General features: G+C 39.7%; 1 protein-coding gene across 1 annotated transcript; it reads left to right on the plus strand.

The window, feature by feature from the left end:
* Window positions 1-12,525: 12,525 nt before the first annotated feature.
* Window positions 12,526-15,655, plus strand: mnx2b (motor neuron and pancreas homeobox 2b). The gene is made up of 3 exons (XM_063488296.1): window positions 12,526-12,958; window positions 14,149-14,309; window positions 15,239-15,655. The coding sequence occupies exons 1-3, from the start codon at window positions 12,526-12,528 to the stop codon at window positions 15,653-15,655; spliced, it is 1,011 nt and encodes a 336-aa protein (XP_063344366.1).
* The last annotated feature ends 5,144 nt before the right edge of the window (window positions 15,656-20,799 follow it).

Below are 20,799 nucleotides of genomic sequence, written 5' to 3' on the forward strand. Positions count from 1 at the left end.
AGCTACTTAATGTTCTTCTGATGCATTTCCAGAACCTTTAGAGCAGGGGTAGGCAACTCCAGGCCTTGAGTGCCGGTGTCCTGGAGGTTTTAGATGTGTCCATGATCCATCACAGCTGATTTAAAGGGCTAAATGACTCCTCAGCATTTCTTGAAGTTCTCCAGAGGCCTGGTAATGAACTAATCATTTGATTCAGGTGTGTTAACCCAGGGTGGGATCTAAAACCTGCAGGACACCGGCACTCGAGGTCTGGAGCTGCCTACCCCTGCTTTAGAGTGTCCTCGAACCCTCCGGATCGCGGATGGCTTCCTTCTGTTTATCTAATGAGTTATTTGGACTCAGACTCGAAAACTAATTCTAATCTTGTTAGCAACTTCACAAAAAATTTTGCCCATAACCTAAGAGTGGATAGGTCAATGATGGCAAATTTCTCAACATTATCTTGAAGAATTAAGGGCCAGACTTACTGAGCGGGGCAAAATAGCATGAGCGTACAATTCCCAAATGCTCATAGGCTTGGTTCGTTTTATGGGGATCCTATCCTATGTTTTCCTTTTGCCAGTCCCCAAACCTGTTCATTTCAATATCAAGCACTTGTGTGTCACAAATGTTAGGAAATTAGTTTGCACACATGATTTAAAAATTCTCTTCTCTATATTTTGCACTTTGAGAAAGGATTTCCCAAAAACACATATGCAACAGGGTCAGTCACAATATCCCTCGTCTTACTACGTCAAAACCCAGTTTAGGCTAAATCTAGCTGGTAATACCCAAAAGGTCAGAGGCAAGTTGCTACCTCTAGGTCAGTCTTTGTCTCTTAACCGTTTCATGTGGCTCTAAGATGTTTGCATCTTCTCCTCCAGGGTCTTCTCTGTGTTATTGTAGGATCTTTACCTTACACTATGTTGTGATTTGGTGCTGCATAATTAAAACTAAACTGAAATTGAATTGAAATAATTGAATGTGAGACTTCTGACAATCATTAAGATTTCATCAGGTGTTTCACTGAGTAAAAAACATCAATTTGAAAAGTGTCCTTGATACTACCTGTCAAATGTTTGGTGACATTCATAAACTCAACACACCTCAGTGAATGAATAGGATTGTGTGAAAGGCTGCATTGTGTTTTTGTTTTTTTGATTTTATTCAAAGCAAATATTGTGTCCAATAATAGCTTAGCGTGGTTCCCCTGATGGCAGAACAGAAAGTACCTAATTGAAGAATTTATTTCGATACAGCTGTGTTGTAGGGTCAAGCCTGTGGGAGGCAGAGGAGATAGGGGTTAGTGCAGGAAAGGGAGTTATTGCAAGAATATAAAAGATAGTGAAGGACATTAAAAACAGTTCTGAAAAGATTAGTAAGTGTATCCGTACTTTTATACAATAGATTCATATTTCTACTCAGTCTTAAGTCAATGCAAAAGTTGAATGTTTGGCCACAAGACTGTTTCTATTTCAAAGTGGAAATGCTTTTGTATGTCAGAAGGAACAAAAAAAATAAAAAAGATACGAGCATTTAGTTGGAAGAAGACACATTATCATGTCATTAATCTTTAAAACCTGAAGCCTGAAATAGTGAAAGTGGAGTTTTTACTGAACCTTATGACAAATTCTGACAAATTAAAACAAAAAAAACATTAAATTAAATCTTAAATATGCATATATGAAGTTTAATTTATCATATTTGCTACATCTGGCAATTTTTTAGCCAGCAATTTATTCCCAAACACATATTGTGCAATTTATTTAGGTATTTCAGAGAGAAACAAATCAGGCTGATGATGTAGGAGTCTCAAAAACTGTATGTATATCATATAAATATGATACACTAGGGGTTAAGGGGATAAACCCTTCATTGGCTGTCCCCAGAAGCCATTTAGCCTAGTTCAGCATGAAATATGAAGTCAGGTAAAAGTTAGCCTGGTTCTCTCAAACTGTTTGACATACACAACTGACCAAAACTTCCCAAATGAAGAATTTTATTGATGTGCTCAAACATCTTTACTAAGTCATAGTTCAATAAATATTGCGATTTGTATAGTGATTTAAAAATAAATTAGAATACAGGTATATCATGTTCATTTCTGTGCTCTGCAAGTGCTAATATGAAAGCAGGGCTACCATAACTTAGCATAATGCTTACCATAAAGGCTAATAATATACACCCAAATAAATAAATTAATGATGTTAGAACTTTATTTAGTTGTCACTGTCAAGTTGCTGTTGTGTGCATTGAGGCCCACTAACACAATGATCCAGCAAAGCTTTAATAACACTCCAAAGGTATGTGTAGAGTATGGTGTGAGCCTCAGAGTGAGACACAACAAATCCTTTAATTGTAGACTAACCTTTGCTTCGAGACACAGTGTGAGACGAAGCAGAAGACAAATTTCATTCTCTCATCAGGTCAGAACCTCTAACAGGCCGGGCAGTTACTATTTCGGTTAGTTCACACACTGAGCGAGTCCCACCTTGGCACATTTCCCGAGTCGCAACACGTCAGTACACCAAGAGCAAACAGAATATAACAAACGGCACTAATCTCATAAGCCTATTTGTACAAAACCAAATGTCAACAAACATGAGATATTCAAATGTAAATATGGTACATTTTCATTTCCCAGAATCATTTTTAGAATATAAACAGATCAGCACACAAACAGCTGAATTTAAAATTTACACCACACGTCACTAAAATACAACTTACATGAGATAGAATCATAAAGAGTGAAACACAGGATACAGTCTAAAAGTATACAAGTAAGTTAACCATATAATCTGTTCTAAAATTTAACCAGCAACCAGTGGGACAGTTAGATCCATCATTTGTTGGGGAAAAAGTAAATGTTGGAATTTTGCCTCCAAACAATCACAGTGAAGTTTGTTGTTTTTTTTTAATCAAACAATCAAGATGTGATTGAAGTGCAGACTTTCAGCTTTAATTCAAGGGGATTATGAAAATTTCATTAACTGTTTAGGAGTTACAGCAATTTTGGTGCAGGCCTCCTTTTTCTGAGGCTCAAAAGTAAATGGACAGTTCACTGACAAGTGTCATTACTGGGTTTAGTTCTGATAGCTGCTAGTATGTATCTGTAAAATCCTCCAAAATTATAGATGAAACTCCGGTGCATCTTCTGGCAATGCCATGTCTCAACAAAGCTAATCCAGACCCACCCTGAAGTCTAGTCTGGTTCTTCTTTGGGCCTTTCCACAAACTTTCCTAAAATTTGGCCTCTATAGTATGTTGACCTTGCCATGGCAGTGGAAAAATGTCATGCTAAATTCTAACTATCCTACATATTGACTCAAAAGCACAGAGTCTCCAGTTATTTGTGACAGGCTGTGTAAAAGTGATTTAGCCCACCTTAAATATTGAGCATATGTAATTTACTGAGAGGACGGGCCACCTATTCACCTCTCTAACCTTTGGGCAGTAAATACGACAAATTTGAAGTACAAAGAGTGAAGGAGAGATGAGTCGATGAGGTGCATGCACACACACACACACACACACACACACACACACACACACACACACACAGATGTTTGTATTTAAACCACTTTACTTGCTCCCTCAAATCGGGTATCATGTTTGTCAAGAATAAAACTTAAGATTAACCAGGAAAGTGTTGGTTTGAATGAAAAGTTACTTAAAGTCAAAAAGGGCCAAAGCTAAGGTAGATATTTCTGATTTCAATTTTTTATCTAATCTTGTATTTCAAGCTGAATTTATAGAGATCTGTCAAGTGGGAATTTATGGGAGTATTTTGACTGCCAATTCATCAGGCCTGTGCTACTGACCATTCTTTGTCACACCTCTGATAACATTTTGATCAATTCAGAGCCGTTAAAATATACCCTGCTGCTGTGATTTACCTCTACTCCAATTTCAAAGATTGGTCAATCTTAATAGTGACCTGTTAGCCAACTGACAAAGTCAATAGACTAAACAGGTCTATTGACCAGTCAAAAGTGACCGATCAATTCATTTCACTTTTTGAAATATTAACTTTGTCCTCACAGAAATCATGTGTTGGGAGGTGACTCTCCTAGTATTAGTCGACAGAAATGCATTTACTTAAAACTTTACCCTCATGCAGGATCTAATTTGTTGTCCAGGTTACACAGAGTATTCAAAAACTTAGTATGCATGCTTATAAAATAGCAAAAATTACACCTGGCCTCTATTTCCTTTAAGGCCGTCTCCATGTGGACCTCTGCACCACAATGCTTTATTTAGATCACTCTGTGGGGCACACCATTCTGCCAGTTGCATATGTGATTTTAACATAGGTCTTCGTGTTGAGCATCATTATTAGTAATGGCCTGAATCTGGCATGACCCACCACTCAAAACTGGAAGAGTTCGTAGTCCATAGCCAAAGCCCTGAGGTCTGTATCGTGTCAAATGTGGTGCAAAAAAAAAAACAACAACAACAACAAGGAGGGTGGTGTGGCCTCAACAACAGCAAGAAGGTCCTGGGTTCAAATCTAGTCTGGGGCCCTGCCTTTAGTTTTTCTGTGTCCAACTTCCTCCCAGGGTGTATGTGGTTAGGTGATTCTAAACTGACTGTGAATGCAAATGCTTGTGTGTCTCTGTGAGTTGGCCCTGTCTTTTATACTATGACTGTTGAGATAACCTCCAGCCCTCCTGTAACCCTGAATGGGAGAAGAGGATGGATGGACAGTCTATTTGTTTGACAAAAGGCAGTCTGTATCCTTTCATCCATTCTCTTTTTCTTGTCCTTATCAGGGTCACAGGGGGCACTGGAGCCTTTCCCAGTTACCATAGAGCGAGATGCAGGGTACGCCCTGCACAGGTCACAAATCTGACAATAACACATAAAGACAGACAACCATTCACACTCTCACCCACAGACAATTTAAAAATCACCAATTAACCTAACCCCACTAATTGCATGTCCTTGGACTGTGGGAGGAAAGTACCTGGAAAGAACTCACATATACACAGGGAGAACATGTAAACTCCACAGAGAAAGGCATGACGGTGGAGTCTATCTCTGGAGTTTCATGCTGTGAGGCAACACTGCGAGCCACCACACCATCGTGCTGCCTGCAGGCCACATCCTTTTAAAGGAAAAAAAATAAATAAATGTCAAAGTTGATTATTCAAGCTCATAAATTGATCTAAAAAGAGGGTTGCCTTAAGTTTTATGGCACTTAAAAGGTGACAGTAATTTATGTTTGTTCATTTTCATTTTCATTTGAATTCTGTTCTTCTATATGCAAACCAGAAAAAAATCAGTTTGGGTCTTGTGAATTTGAAACAGACTTCTCACACATACAACCTCTTTCCAAAGTGCTTTTAATGTCAGTGTGGAATTCTAATGTAAAGCCCTGTTGTGTCTGCTGGAGAACTTTCAGTACAAACGCCCTGAACTGTCCTCACAGCATGCTGAAAAGGCTATTTGACAGCAACAACTGCTCACCATCTGAACTTTTAATCTCTCTTCTTCTCTCGCTCTGTGTTAGTCTGCATGTTGAGTTTGTGCAGGTGCAAATTAACTTATAGGCACTATATTACAACACCAAATCTAACCTTTAACTTGACTGAGATATGAACATAGTGTCCAAACTTTGGGAGTTTAAAAGTAATGGTGCACGTGAACCATTACTGGTACATTACAGTTACATTTGTGCACAGAGTTAACACATTATAACTGATTCAGCTAAGAAAGCTTTAAAAAGAAAGTCTCCATTGCTCTTCACAAAAATATATAAGACTAAACAAGCAGATTAATGGAACAAAGTTTCACAGAAAGATAAAACAAGAATAAACTCAAACCATTTATCTGATGAAAAGAGTCTGAATTGGGGATTTCCAATCCTATGGCCAACTGACTGAGAAAATAGCACCTCCTCTGTCAAACATGGTGTAGGGTCGCTTATGGCTGTTGGTGGTTTACTGATAGGCTGGAATTTACAAATGGTTTAACAGCTGAGAGGGGAACAGCAGAATTACTACTTAATATTCTGCAGATTATCTAAACCGAAAAAAAAGAGCATGATGAAAAAAAAGAGTCAACTTAATATTTTTAGCATATTTCAAATACATTTTCTGCAAATGAAAAAACCTTCAGTATCCGGTATGTTGCTCTCATATCTCCCGCTGCTCTTCTGTGGTTCGCCTTCAATAACCTTTGGTTACAGTTAACATGCAAATTGGGCAATAAGAAGCTATTACCTGATTGTTAATGGCAGCAGGCGGCTTCCTCACAGCGGAAAGAATGGCAGAAGAATTGCTATCAGGAGCAATGAGCTGCATCTCTAAAAGAGCAATTAGATGTAGATTTATATGTCACTTTCGACAACAAAGAATCGCTTACAGTGGTGGTAAAGACACAAAAATTTATAACATAGTTGAAACTGAATTGATCTGTAGAGGCGGAAAACCAAAAGCACAAACCGCCAGCTGGCGGAGATCTTCAAAGCTGAATATCCTCATAAGTGGCCTGATAATGCACGGCGGAGAGGGCTGGTGAGATAGCAGGGTGAAAGTAATGATGTCTTGTTGTGGCTGATAAGGTGACTTTATCTCCTATCTCCCATATCTATGCACAATGGGGCCCTTGTATGGGTGATAGTAAAACATGGGGCTGTTAGATGGAACAACCCATTAAATGGCCATAAAAGTCGCACTGGACTGGATAATGTGAAAGGAAGCTTTGTTTTCCATTGTGGAATAATGAAACAGGTGAGCAGGGAAACAGACTGAAGAGTCATAAGGTTGGAATTCCCCGAATCAGACTCTTCATGAATTAAGCCTCTGAAGCCGACGTCTCTTGTTGTTTTATCAGATATCTCCGCATTTTAAGCCATTAATCGCCTAAGATCAAACTAGAATGGTGCAAAGGGGCTATTCAGATCAGGCTATAATTATTATTATCTATTTTTAGAGATCTTTATGTTGCACGTTTTGCATACGTGGTGCTCAAAAGGTGTTACCTAACCTAAAAGCCAGATAATGGTGTTAGAGCTATACATGTCAAATCATATTAATCTATGGTCCATAAATTTAAGGCCTCTTGTATACTGATTATTTCTAAATATGGAGAGTTTTCATTATCCAGGTGTAGATGGGTGGTAGCTTCTAACAGTGGATTGAATGTGATTGCATTCACACTTTTCTCAACCTGATAGTGCTGTGATTGGTCAGCTGTGTAGTGGTGAGAGCAGAGCCAATAACTGCACTGCGATTCATCCCAAATCACAGTCTTAATGTTTCCCTCTGGAAAACACCTGTGGTGGTGTGGAAAAATTTCTGTATTGATCATAACCCAGACCTCAGGCCTTAAAGTAATGGTTCAGTTTAGGAAAAGTGGGGGTTTAAGTCTCCTACTCCTACTTAGGAGTAGGAGAACAGCATCCTCTGACGCTGAACATTTTAAGCAGATGTGAAAGTGCTAAAAGATGTAGTTCTGCTAATGGGTGGTTGAGGATCTCCAAAACCAGGCCAACGCCGAATAACTGTGTTAAAAATCCATAAATAATAAAGTGGAAGAATTTAAGACCTTATACCTCCCTGGGCTACATTATACTAAGGCTTAAGGTCAGTATTTTAAGCCACTAATTGTCCAGAGTTCTTAATCTCAGCTTATATAACCTCTTAACTGTGGTATTGGTACCCTTGAGAGCATTTTATTGCACTTATCAGAGAGATAATAGGGCTAATTTTCTTATTGGTGACAAGCCTGGACTTGAGTTGTGTCTATGAATGTCCTGTTTTAACAAAACTTGCTTCAGCTAGCTAATAATGTTACATAATATAATCAAATAACGGTGATTTGGGTCTAAAAAAAAAACCATATTGATGACTTCCACAGAGTCAAGGCCTCAAAACAAACCTCTGTGTGCTGTCACATTAAATATTTTGGGTTAGCATTAGTCAGGAGTTTGGCTAGCAAACCAACATGAGTAATGTAAATTTGGCTAACAGCAAATCTAGCTTGATAATAAAGACTTTATGTTGTATAAATTAATAAAGAAAATACTTGAATTGGTTACCATTTCAAGAGGTTTCGGCCATTGTCAGCCTTTTTGCTGTCACACATCACACATTTGCAGAATTGGGGAAATTTCCTGGTTTCCCGAGCAGGAAGTACCTCACACACACCCGCCCTGCTAACTTTCCAATTACGGTCAGTTTGCACCTTCTGTGCCAGCCAAGGATGTGATCCTCTTTTCATTTGGCTTCTTTTACTCTTTTCTTAATGGTATATAAAGTGTACACTAGTTTGCATAAAAACAAAGCTTTCACACAGAAACATCCAAAAGTTCAAAGTTTTTTTTTATCATTGCAGTGCATTCCAGCTTTGTCAAACACCTGTGTTATCTCTCTGCTAGACGCTCATAAACATGCTAATGCACAATGAAAGCGAGAGAGAGAGGAGAGCGAAGGGGCCAAAGTAGCAAAGACAGACAACGGGAGATTCACATCCAGCGGGCTAGATGTCATATGGCAAAGCTCAATATTGGTTAATAAATGAAGGGGGACAGGATACAGAGACTAGGAGGAGAAGTAAAAGTAATAAATTACTTTTATCTCCTTAATGAGACAACATTAATTTTGGTCTCAAGGTCTGGCAGAAAAGTGAGTTGATTTATCATCTGTCTTTAACTCTGTGGGAATTAGTCTAATTACCAGAGCTATGGAGAGCTGATTTTCACTTCACAGTAAGCCCATTGTGCACCACAACCATTTATCACAGCAGCAGTCTGGCCGTTGTACTCCAGGCCTGGTGGGAAAGGTGGTGTTGGTCAACAGCGTCCCTGAAACCTTTGTGTGTCACAACATGCCTGAAGAGAGGGCAGATACAGAAATGTGCACACACAATCAAAGTAAGCTGGATTAGGATCAATCACAGTGCCTAGGTATTGTATCAATGACAGCGAATCAAAAAAAATATATCTTTCAATGTCCGTTACATTGCTTTGTTGATGTTTTTCTATGTTCTATGTTGTTCTGACGAGCTATAGAAACGCCTGAACTTTCTCCGTTCTGCTCTATCAGCAGCTGGAAAGATCTTATCAATGCCTCAAACTGCCAAGAATCACTGACCCAGTGGAGGTGAAAAACATAATGACTGGGCCAGCATGCAGATAGAACAAGAGCACATCTGACTTAGTTTAAGGACAGGGTGAGCTGTCTCAGAGCTGTGGTAATGATTGAAAAATATGCCTGTAATTGCTGATAAGCTCTTTAATGTTTCAGTAAACTCCTGTTAGCCGCTAGGTTTACTGACGCATAACTCGTCGATAAACTCTGGCTTTGTAGTCAAGGGCCCGCGGCTCCTTTGAACCAATTGTCCTCTCACAGAGAGAAGGGTGTGCACTGCTTTTGGAGAGTTCCACTAAAGGTTCAAGGGGGCATGTGCATGTGAGGACATGTGTCACAAGGGAAGAAGGGAAAGGAAGTAATGAGAGTTTAGATCAGAAAACATTCATTATTAAGCCTTCCACCACATTAAAATAAGACACTTTCAGCTACACCTGCTGTCAGATATTTCACCTGATAAACTGCAGCCTGGAGTAATGTTTGCTCTTACTGACTCATTTTTAACAACAGTGTAATTAAGCTATCATGCTATTCCCATTGTCCTGCATTTTACCTAGTTTTGACCTCTGAGAGGTTTGCCCATAACTAATCACAAGACAGATCACATTACTATATCTGCTGTTTATAGTTTCAAAGTAAACAAATAAGAAGAAGTCATCAGCTTTGCAAGAAGCCATGTGACTATATTCAGCACTGTAAACTAGATGATAAAATCTGCAGCCAAGAATTAGTGCTTGAAATCAGTGCTCGAAATTGCAAGAAACCCAAGAGCTACATTTCAAACTCTACAAACCTCAGTTAGCATGTTAAATGAATGACAGTACAGTTAGATAAAAACTGAATAAGTGTTGTCTGTTTGGAAAGATCGCCAGGAGAAAGCTTGCATGACGTGGGTTTGCAAAGTTGCACATGAGCAAACCACATGACTTCTGGAACAATGTCCTTTGGACAGACAAGAACAAAGTGAAGATGTTAGGCCATTATTCAAAGTAGTATATCTGGTGAACACAAATTACCTCATACAACTGTCAAACACGGTGGTGGAGGGATGACGATTGGGGCTTATTTTGAAGCCGTGTGCCACAGCAGCAAATCTACAACAGATTGCCCAAAAAAGAAAAGAATTAAAGTTTTGTAATGGCCTGGTCAAAGTCCGGGCCAAAGACCTCGACCTGATTGAAACCCTGTGGCAGGACCATAAGAGGGCTGCGTATGAACAAATGCCTGGAAACCTCAATGAATCACTAGAGTTTCTCTTGATTTTTTCAACTATTAAATTCACGAGCATCTTGCAAAAATAAAAAATAAAAATCATAGCATTCTCTCCAACAACATTCAAATTTATATCATCAAACAGACACTTAAGAAATTGCTGAGCTAACCTCAACAGCTTCTTCTTCTAAACCATTAAAGCTCTTTAGACCCCATCCCAATTACACCAACTCCACCTGTTCTGTCTGTAGACATTTATATTAATCAGTCTTCTCTTCATTAATAAAATTTGTATTATAAGTTCTTAAAGCTTCTGATCCAGCTGTTATATTCAATTATTAACTTATTTAGGATTAGCAGGACTTATGCACATATAGCAGCAAAATTTCATCTTTTCAAGAGGAAAAGACCATCCATCGTCAGAAGAATGCACCAGACACTGGAAGCAGGCGCTGATTCAGTTTAATTCGTGGACCTCTGTTGGCAGACTCAAGTGACAGGTTTAGCGGTGGCCTGGCTATTTAAATACTTTCAAATAATAAAGGCAAAAGAAAAGAGGAGTTTGCAGAGGGGAGAGGTTGCGAGAAACAGGCAGAAGGTAGCACTGATTACCCAGGAGCAAATTACCTCTATATCAGCCCCAGAGACAGACAGCAATCTGCCTGATAGAGAGAGAGAGAGCGCTGAGGATGAGAGACACAGCAGTAACACGGGTAAAGGAGAAAGAGAGAATGAGAAGTGGGCGGACCAGCAATTTCCTGGAGGTCAACTGCACCCGCACATACACACTTGTGCACACAATTTTACAGATTTAAGAAGGGGGTGTCCTCAAAAGAGGTGGCGTTTTTGTTCACATCAGCAGAACGAAACACATAAAGGCCCACGTGTGCTTTTATGTGGAAAATGTAATATTGTGACATGAGGAAAAGATGGTTATTTGTTAGTGAAGGTGTTAGAGCCTAAAACATATTCTTGGGAACACATAAAACAAATAAATATAAATATTAGATTGTTAGTATTACACAAGCCACAGTTGCACAGGAAAAAAATCACATTATTTATAGTTATTGTTGGGTTGGATAGAGATCTGAAATGTCGCATTATCAAAAGTTGGAGTTTTCCTTCTGGTGCAGCAACATGCAGATTCTCGGTGTGAGTCTCAGATAAGCCTAATTCCACTTATTATTCTGTGACTTATAATTTTTGATAAACTGTATCTCTATCGATGTTGTCGTACCATGTCTGAGAGACGAAGAGAGACGGATGCACACCGGCTTTCTCCAGTCTTAAAACTGCATTAGTTCACATTAAGCAGAGGGCCAATTAACTTATAGCCTCTTCTGCCAAGTCATTACACTTTTATACGGTTTGTGTGCAATTCCTGATCGTAAACTTTAATAGCATCGGTATGGCCTTGGTATAGGAATGAAACAAACCATTAATACTAATGATTTAAATACCGTACACAACGTCTCTAACGTCACACCAATCAGAGGTAACCAATAACATTAGTGTTGAAAACAGGCCAGTATTTGGCTCTAAGGTGTGGAGGATATTAGCAGCACTAATAATTAGTCTGGACAATGAAAGCAGCGTATAATTCTTTGTTTATGGCAGCCAGGTAGCCGCAATCTGTGGAGAGTACGACGAGCTGGCAGTAAGATAGATACTGAAAATACAATTGCCCAATCTTCTAATGTACTTCGGTGCTTTGATGCAGTTGAAGGTGTTTGCAGGCGGGACAAGGGTTGGACATTACCTCACTCTGAATGCTTTCTGGGGGGAGAAACGAGCGAGTAATTAGCTGATTAGAGGCCCGTCAGAGCAGCTCGAGCTCCAGCCAATCCCCAGCTGGCAGAGGCCTCCAGGGGTGGAGAAGGACGGCTGATGTAGAGGGAAACATACCTCTGTGGGTTAGTTTTCCAAGAGATTCGATGGTGCGAACTGACATAAAGGCGCAATTTAAAGAAACTGGTGCACGCGCGCACACGCGGGTGTCAGTTAGAGTTGCATTTAGCCGAAACAAGTACAACGAGGAAAAAACCTGCCAATGTGTTTTTTAAACGAATATACAGTTTTCGGGCTATTTTTCTTTCTAAAGGGGGGAAAGGAGAGCGTATGATTTTGTGACTGAAGAGCACAGCACAGGTGCGCACCTGGAGAGAGCTCGACTTGTTTTTTCTAAAGACTCCTCAGTCCCGCTCTCTCTCGCTCTCTCTCTGCTGCTGCTGAAGCCATCATGGAGAAATCGAAAAACTTTAGAATCGACGCACTTCTCGCCGATGAGACCAATCGGTGTGGTCGAGACCTCTCACCCGGTCTGAGCAGCGACAGCCCGGCCGGCAGCCCGGTCTCCTGCCGCCGTGCGGACACTCCGTCCCCGCGAGGAGCGCACCTTCAGACCGGAATAATCACCAAGCAAAGTGTCCTCAATCTGCCCCATCCGGGGCTTGCATCGCTGCCTCAGGGAGCGATTCCCGGCATGTATCCTGCACCCATGTACCCACTATCGGCGTTGGGTGGACAACACCCTGCGTTCGCCTACACTGGCTTCACGCACCTATCGCAGACCTACCCAGAGCACCTGAAGGCGGCTGCCATGGCTGGATCTCTGCCCCTGGAGCACTGGATCCGCGCTGGGCTCATGATGCCACGACTGCCGGATTACAGCTGTAAGTGTGATGACATTAGATAAGCAGAGGCCCAGAATAATCAAACTTTAAAATAAATAAATATATTAATAAAAATAAATATATTTCACAGGAGAATTTATTTGTTAATTTATTTTATTTTCAGACAGCTGTGTGTTACACTGAAAGAGAAAGAGTTTAGGCGGAACTGGTCAAGTTAATCTTGATATTATTATTATTATTATTATTATTATTATTATTATTATTATTATGCTTAATTAACAACTAAATAGTTGTCAATTCGGGGGTTTTGTGTGTGCTTATTTTTTCATGATATCAAGCACACAGCACCGATTTATTGTTTAAATCACAAACCAGACTAACGAATCTGACATTGATTTTTTTCTATTCTCCAAAGTTTTATTACATTTAAAAACCTTAATATTTAATAATAATCTGAGAAAGAAACGGGCAGCATTTTGATTTGTTTATTTGTTATTCATAAATACATTTCACTGCCAGTGTAATTTAAAGCCTTCGGTTAGCTTTGCCTTGTGCGCCTTCTGTTTTTTGTTTTGTTTAGTTTTTTGATGTTGTCGTTTTGTTTTTTTATCTAACTAAGTCCTGTATGTTGCGTTAATGGCAGTCATACATCGTCCCTCACAGTACAGTGGCCCCTGTTTTACTGCTTCTCTGTCATATTTTAATTTTGCCCCATTTATTTCTCTATAAACGCCAGCCCGATGAAAACTGTCTTTGTGTGACGAAGAAACTATAAACAAACACCTAAAACGTTCTGTAGTTCATCAATAAAATCCCAAAAGCCTTCATTGAATTTTCATTAAGTTAATGGCATGCCTGTGTTTTTATGGCCTCTGCGCCCGCTTCTGCCGTGTCCCCCCCGTCAACAATAAACTGGAGTAAAGCTATTATAGTTAATGATGGCCGGAGAGTGCCGGCATATGTGCGTCTGTTCCCACCCACAACATTACCATGAACTTCTGATGTCCTTGATGTTACAGTATATAAATAAGAGTGGTGGCAGCCAGTGAGCAAATATTCCTGGATAGAGCCTTAAATGAATCCAAATAATTAGGAAATAACTTTATAATATTAATATTTACATATTCATCCATCCTGTTTTTAGGTGATTTAGGTTTTTAAAATATACACTTATAGTCATCTTGCATGGGACCACACACAAACTGATAACTTTGCTGTTCCTCTTCCAGCGGGTGCTCAGTCAGGCCTGTTGGGGAAATGCAGGAGGCCCCGCACTGCCTTCACCAGCCAGCAGCTCCTGGAGCTGGAGAACCAGTTCAAGCTTAACAAATACCTGTCCAGGCCCAAGCGCTTCGAGGTGGCCACTTCACTCATGCTGACCGAAACACAGGTGAGCCAGACCAGAGACTGCAGAGCTCCTCTTTACATCTCCAGAACAAATTTATTGACCTGACGTACATTATTCTCAACTTTGAAAAGTCAAAGCTAACTACAGCTACAGACCAGACACGGCGCTCAACAGATGCCAGCACACTGTATGTGTGTAGTTACAGTTTATATCTATTTTTTATTTTCTTAATAAGAATAACTTGGTAGAGTTAAAGGAGTGTGAAACCCAACACCTAATAACACAAAATGAGCCACAATATCAAAATAGAAAAAAAAAAAGAAAACAACCAATCAACAAATTTCATCTTTCTTTTTCTTTTTTTATTGTAGCCTTAAATAAGACCAAACCATTTTTATACCATGAAAACAGCCAGCAGCACTCTATTAGATCAGCTTTAAATGTTACATTTCACTAAAGTATCTTCATTCTTGTTGCAGTTAGCTGATCAGCAAACTGCTTCTCATGTCCAGAGATGTTGTGATGTCAGTCATCTGTGGCAGTTTTCATTGTTTTACTATCTTCATATATTCATGTCTGTAAGACTCACATGTCTTATGTTTCTGTTAATATTTATTTGTCGCTGATTGTTTCAGTGTTATGAATTCTAATATCTCTGGTAGGAGGAGGAAGGAGTATTTGTGATAATAAAGAGTGATGTCGTTAATGATGACCACAGCATGAACCCCAAAATAACACTTTTTATCCTCCCCAACACTGACATGCAATATGAAACATATCACCTTAAAAATGAAGGTAAAATAAAATAAACACTTTATAAAGCAGCTTTTATCTAACCAAGAAAAAAGAAATAGGAAAGAGAGAGGTTCTGGAGCTGTGACCAAATTTGTCTTTGTTTCTGTTCAGACAAACCCCGGGTTGTGTTTCTTCTTTTAAACATGTGTTCTTCTTCTACTATGATCACTTCGCAGGTGAAGATCTGGTTCCAAAATCGGAGGATGAAGTGGAAGCGCAGTCGGAAGGCAAAGGAGCAGGCCACTGCCTCCACCCAGTCTGAGGCAGAGAGACTACGCAGCTCGGGAAAGACAGGCTCCGACAAATCCAGTGAGAGCAGACGAGCTTTGAACCCGGACGACCGAAGGATAGCTCTCGAATTGGAGGATGGAGAAGAGGAAGAAGATGGAGAGGATGAGGAGGAAGAAGTAGCGGAGGCGCCCCAGCGTGGCTTTCCTCTTTCTGCGGGTAACCGAGTTGGGATCCAGCAAACCACGGACTTCTTGCAGCGTAACGATGAAGCTGGCTACAGCTCCCACAGCCCTTTCTCTGATGACGAGCTGGATGGGGTGGAAGTGGGTGGGGGTGACAGGAAAATTGGGGCAGGACTGTGAAAACACACCCAGAAAAAGGTTTAAAAAAAACATGAGAATTACCTGAGTGTTTCAGCGACATCACACCGGGAAAGTCTGTGTTTGTGAGAGAGGACAAACCTAAAGATCTTCACCTCGTATGCTCTGAGAAGGTTCTTCCAAACAAGACATTTGTTGGACTCATTCACACAATCACACATAAACAAATGCAGGATTATGACGCGTGTATAGTGCTTAAACTATTTGTGACTAGAATTATCACTAAGTAATTTACATTGCTGCAGCATGCTGGAAAAAAGTGCTTATTTCTTTCCCTAATTTTGCTCTTTTTTTAATGCGCCAGGCATCCTCTGTGGCAAACTTGTGTTTCCTCCATCCACTCACAGCCTGAGCTCCACTTAGTGAACACATTTTTTAGGAATTAAATGTTAAGAGGAGTGAACTGTAACACATTCAAACAGTTTGATGAGGTTCAGGAGGCGCACGAGCTGTGTGACCATTGATAGAACGGACAAAGGCTCAGAAACAGCTGCAGTCCCAGATGTTTTTGCTCCCAGACTTTGCACAACATCCCATGTAGCGCATTTCCATTTGTGCATTTAATGTGAATATTCAGATTTTTTTTTCAATAATATTTATGACTTGGTTGTCGTCACTTACATGTAAATAAATGAACTTAATTTATTTGAATGATTGAAGGATGAATCGTACGTGTATTTATCTCAAACTTGTGTGGTGTAAATGTGAAATAAAGAAAATGGCAACAAAAGACGTGAATTATTTCCATTTGATGTAATGGAAATGTGTGTATATATATATATATATATATATATATATATATATATATATATATATATATATATATATATAGACAAATACATTTAATTTAAATTGTTTTTTTTAAATACATAAACGAACTCACACAGGGGTGATGCTGAGCATTGGAGCTGCTTACCTGCTGCCTCATGATTAAATTACCAGCTGAAGTCTGCAAAGCAACGTCTGAATGAGCCAGAATCCTCCTGCTAACAGCTGCTGTGGATGGATAAGATATACTTCTATTTATTCTATTATTAAATTCAATTTCAATTTTTGTCACAGGGCTAATACACCGAGAGAGAGACAACCTGTTATGCTCACATTCACACCTAAGACCTATTGATAATCAGTCTAACAAGCAAGTCTTTAGACTGTGGGAAGAAGCTGGAGTACCCAGAGAGAACCTATGGAATTTTTTCTGAAAAATCAGGGAATCATTTGCACAACTAAAATTAATCCAGAAAGCAAGAAGAATGTAATTTGATGTGTTTTTCAGTTTGGACCAAAGTGCTAGATAACCACTCTGAGAGTTGTTGTGCAAAAGAAAGGAAAAAAAAAACACAAACAGCTTTATCTCATTCCTGTGAAAATGTTCCTTGGCTACAAAAGCAATCCACTGTTCATGTTTGCGTCTTTTTCAGCTCCCACCCATTAGCTCACATCCCTGCTGCCTCTGGTAGTAAAACAAAGCACAAGTACGCCTCGTTTCACAGTTTTAATTTACTGCAGAGGCTCTCAGATATTAATTACTTGGTGAGGTTTACTGATGGCCAAATAATTAAGCTAATGAATAGGAAGTAAAGCAATCAAAAGCCTGATGGCGAGCTGTCACATAGGCCCATTTTAATTTCCAAGAGCAACGGCATGATGAGTTTGTGCAACCGCAAGAGGCTTTTTATTGGACCCCCATGTAAGGGCTGTGATTAAGGAGCAGACTGGAGGACATGCAGTGTGGTGAAACTTAACCCCCTCTCAGATCACGGTCACATATTTATATAGTGATTAAATGCATTCTTAACTGGTGGCAGTGATTTAGCAGTGCTTTTAACGCCCTTATGAGGCTCTTGGCTGTTCTGTCTTATATATATAAGAAACTTAAGAGACCCTTAAGAGCATCACTTGTTAAAAAATATACTTTTAATATGAAAATCATATATATGTTTGTGTAGGATAAATAACAAAATAATTACAGCTGACATCAAGTACAAAGAATCACCTTGACATCAAACTTTATCGGAACAAATCTGATGACATATTCATAAAACTATGTTATGAGACCCCTGCTGAAATATTCCCAGTGTAGCATCTGGGAATATCTGCATATCTTTTAAACTTCAAATTATCAAAATATGGAATTGCCACCTTTTGATTAAAAGCTGACTTTTTCTTAAATGCAACTCTTTTCGTATTTTATTTATCTGTCACATCCTTACAGCCAGCACAAAGCAACTCAACGTCTAATCTAAACTGAATTAGTTTGATTTGTCTGGCTTGGAATTATACTTCATAGTCAAACACAAGAGCACAAATACATAAGCATTCATGCCATTTGTGCAAGTCTTATTTTCTGTGACAGTAAAGGTAGTAAAGTATGAGGACCTTCTTAGTGGCAATACAGCGGAAATCCCTGCTCAGAGAGACCTCACAGAAGATCAAAGGTTTTATAGGGAGTAAAATAAAGAAAGGTGGAAGCACACAGGGATACACTATGAGTTTTAACACGTGGTCAGGGCTTTAACAAATCTGGTTAAGATCGAAATGATGATTAACCTGAAGCAGCATCAAATCCGCTTTATTTATTTAGCTCGGCAGTGTTTAACTCCAAAGAAGTTTTCGTTTAACTTTGACTTGATTTAATAGGAGTGAACGTAACACGCCTGCAGAGTGAGCCTCTATCAAACCGCAGCTTTTAATTTGGCTGATGAAAAATCTCACGAATCAATAGGAGCTCATTTAGTTGTGTGACTTGTCAGCTCTATGACGAATGCCATTTGGCCCATTTTATGACAGAGGGCCCTCTGACACAGGACGCGCGCGCGAGCACACACACACACACACACACACACACACACACACACACACACAAAATCACAGCTAATTGATAAGGCAGCGGAGGAATATATGGAGGTCATTGATTCTGTTTCTCCTCTAATTTAATCTGAATACACTGTGCGTGTTGATTAAAAACTTTCCCCCCCTCGCGTAAATTACACTCACCGCTGATAACGCTGTCACTTTCCGGCAACAAAAAGTGCTGACGGGCCCCCCTGCCTCTCTTTGTTTTTCCCCAATAACGCGCAGAGAGCCCGCGTCTTTCTATAAAAATCTTTCACTGTCTATTGAATCACTCAAGTCAGCCCCTGAGACGTCAAGAACGGTTTACCAGAAACCCCCATTTTCATGGTTAGACAAATAAATTGGCCTTCTTCTTTTTTTCTTTTTTTGCTTTGTCGGATTATAAATCAGCGTGCCCTTAAAATATTTACACCCTGTAGTTTAATCAATCAGCAAAATGCCGGGCTCATTACGTAAATATGAACAGATTGTGCGATCTTTTAACGTAATCACACGTACCGCCGCAGGTTTCCCTGGGCCCTGTCCTGTCACTTAACTAATGGACAAGTAAGGCTGCAGTGAGCGACGGGGTCCCATAAATCCACATCTGTCCGACTTAAAACGCTGTTCTAAAGCACGAAAAAAGGCACTTTTTTTCTTTTTTCTTTGCCAGTAAAGTTTATTGAAGAGGCGTTTTAGGGGTGAATGTATTCATGGGCGTCATTTATTATTGCAGGAAAAGTAGGGTGAATTAAGGCTGATTGGGACCGTTTTTTTGAATTTCCGTCCCGTGTAAATGTTCGTGTCATAAATTTACTGAATAAAAAAATAAATAAAAATCATGATGGATTTCTGCAACAATGGAGAGGCCGTCCATCTGTGTGAGGAGGAATGAAGGTTATCTCACTTTTCAAGGAGACGTAAACTGACACCAGGCAAGTGTTTGGATCTTCTGGGTGATTGGGACAACCCTTATCATTAGTAAGGAAAAGTTTTTTGTTTTTTTAATGATGATAAAATCTCATTTTTCGGGCATATTTATTTGCTTTCCTGCTCATCATCATTTTTCTGATTAACTTTATTAAATTATAAAGCCGCACTCTCACAACACTTCCCTTACAGTGACAGCTGGATGCCCTGATGTCAAAGCTTCCAGCCTCACTGGGCTAAACTGAGTCATGCCAATCCAGAAAAGGACCGTGCAGAGGTCCAGTCTGAACTGTAGAAGCATAGGTTATGATAACAAGGCTGTGGTTAAGGTTAGCAATGTCTTGCTTGAAAAATTCAGCTGGTTCAGGAATATTTTCTGCATACAAGTGAAGTAAGGCCTGTTCCACTCTGGTGTAGACAAGAAACAAAATGTAGGTGGAGTGAGCTTGCAGAGCTGACACTGTTAATATTGTCACTGGTGTGACCATCATGGACAGGATTAGAAATGAGTCTATCACAGGGACAGTCGTAGAAATAGAGAGGCAAGGCTGGGATAGTTCAGACATGTTCAAGGATTAGTGAAAAAATTGGACAAAGGATGTTGGAGATGGAGCTGCCAGGCAGGAGGAAAAGACGAAGACCACAGTTTGTCATGCAGTTCATGGGTGTAATGACACCCGCTTCACATGTTATCAGTCCATACAATGGGCGTTATTAGCAGAAATCTGCCCCATATTTATGGGCCAATAGGGGCCATCTCCACCGGCTAGTTTGTGCTAGGTTGTTATCATCCATTCAGATGGAGGATCACTAACAGAAGCATGGGAAGACTTCAGATCTTCTCTCGCTGGAATCCAAGGAGGACACTCAGAGGGGTGGTGTGACAGAGGAGGATGCTGGGACAAGGTTAGATGAAGGGGATGATGATCTGCGGCCGTGACCTCTAAGGATTGTATCTGCATGAAGAGCACTGATGGGGCATATGCAGAATATATGCGTCTTTTATATTTTTGTTCACCGATAAAGCAATTAGGAACTTTTTTCCCAATACTAGAAACATCATATTAACAAATATTTCCTGGTTTTGTTGCGGTAGAACATCACACTCATGCTTCTATCAGTGTTTTGTGGAATATATTAACTACAACAACTTAACTTAAACTGAACCATGATGCCTTCGCGAACAACTTCCTGGTTGACACCCACCTGTCACAACAAGGAATTTTTACTTCATGTTTTTACAGATGATCTTGGTAAAATAAATTAAGAAGAAGAATTTTTAATTTTCTGTCATCAGGTAAGAAATAAAGCCTGTTTAGGTGCTGTTTCATTCAGTCACTTCTCCCAACCACTCTTTAATT

The sequence above is a fragment of the Pelmatolapia mariae genome, linkage group LG1, assembly GCF_036321145.2.
Source record: "Pelmatolapia mariae isolate MD_Pm_ZW linkage group LG1, Pm_UMD_F_2, whole genome shotgun sequence".
Lineage (NCBI taxonomy): Eukaryota > Metazoa > Chordata > Actinopteri > Cichliformes > Cichlidae > Pelmatolapia > Pelmatolapia mariae.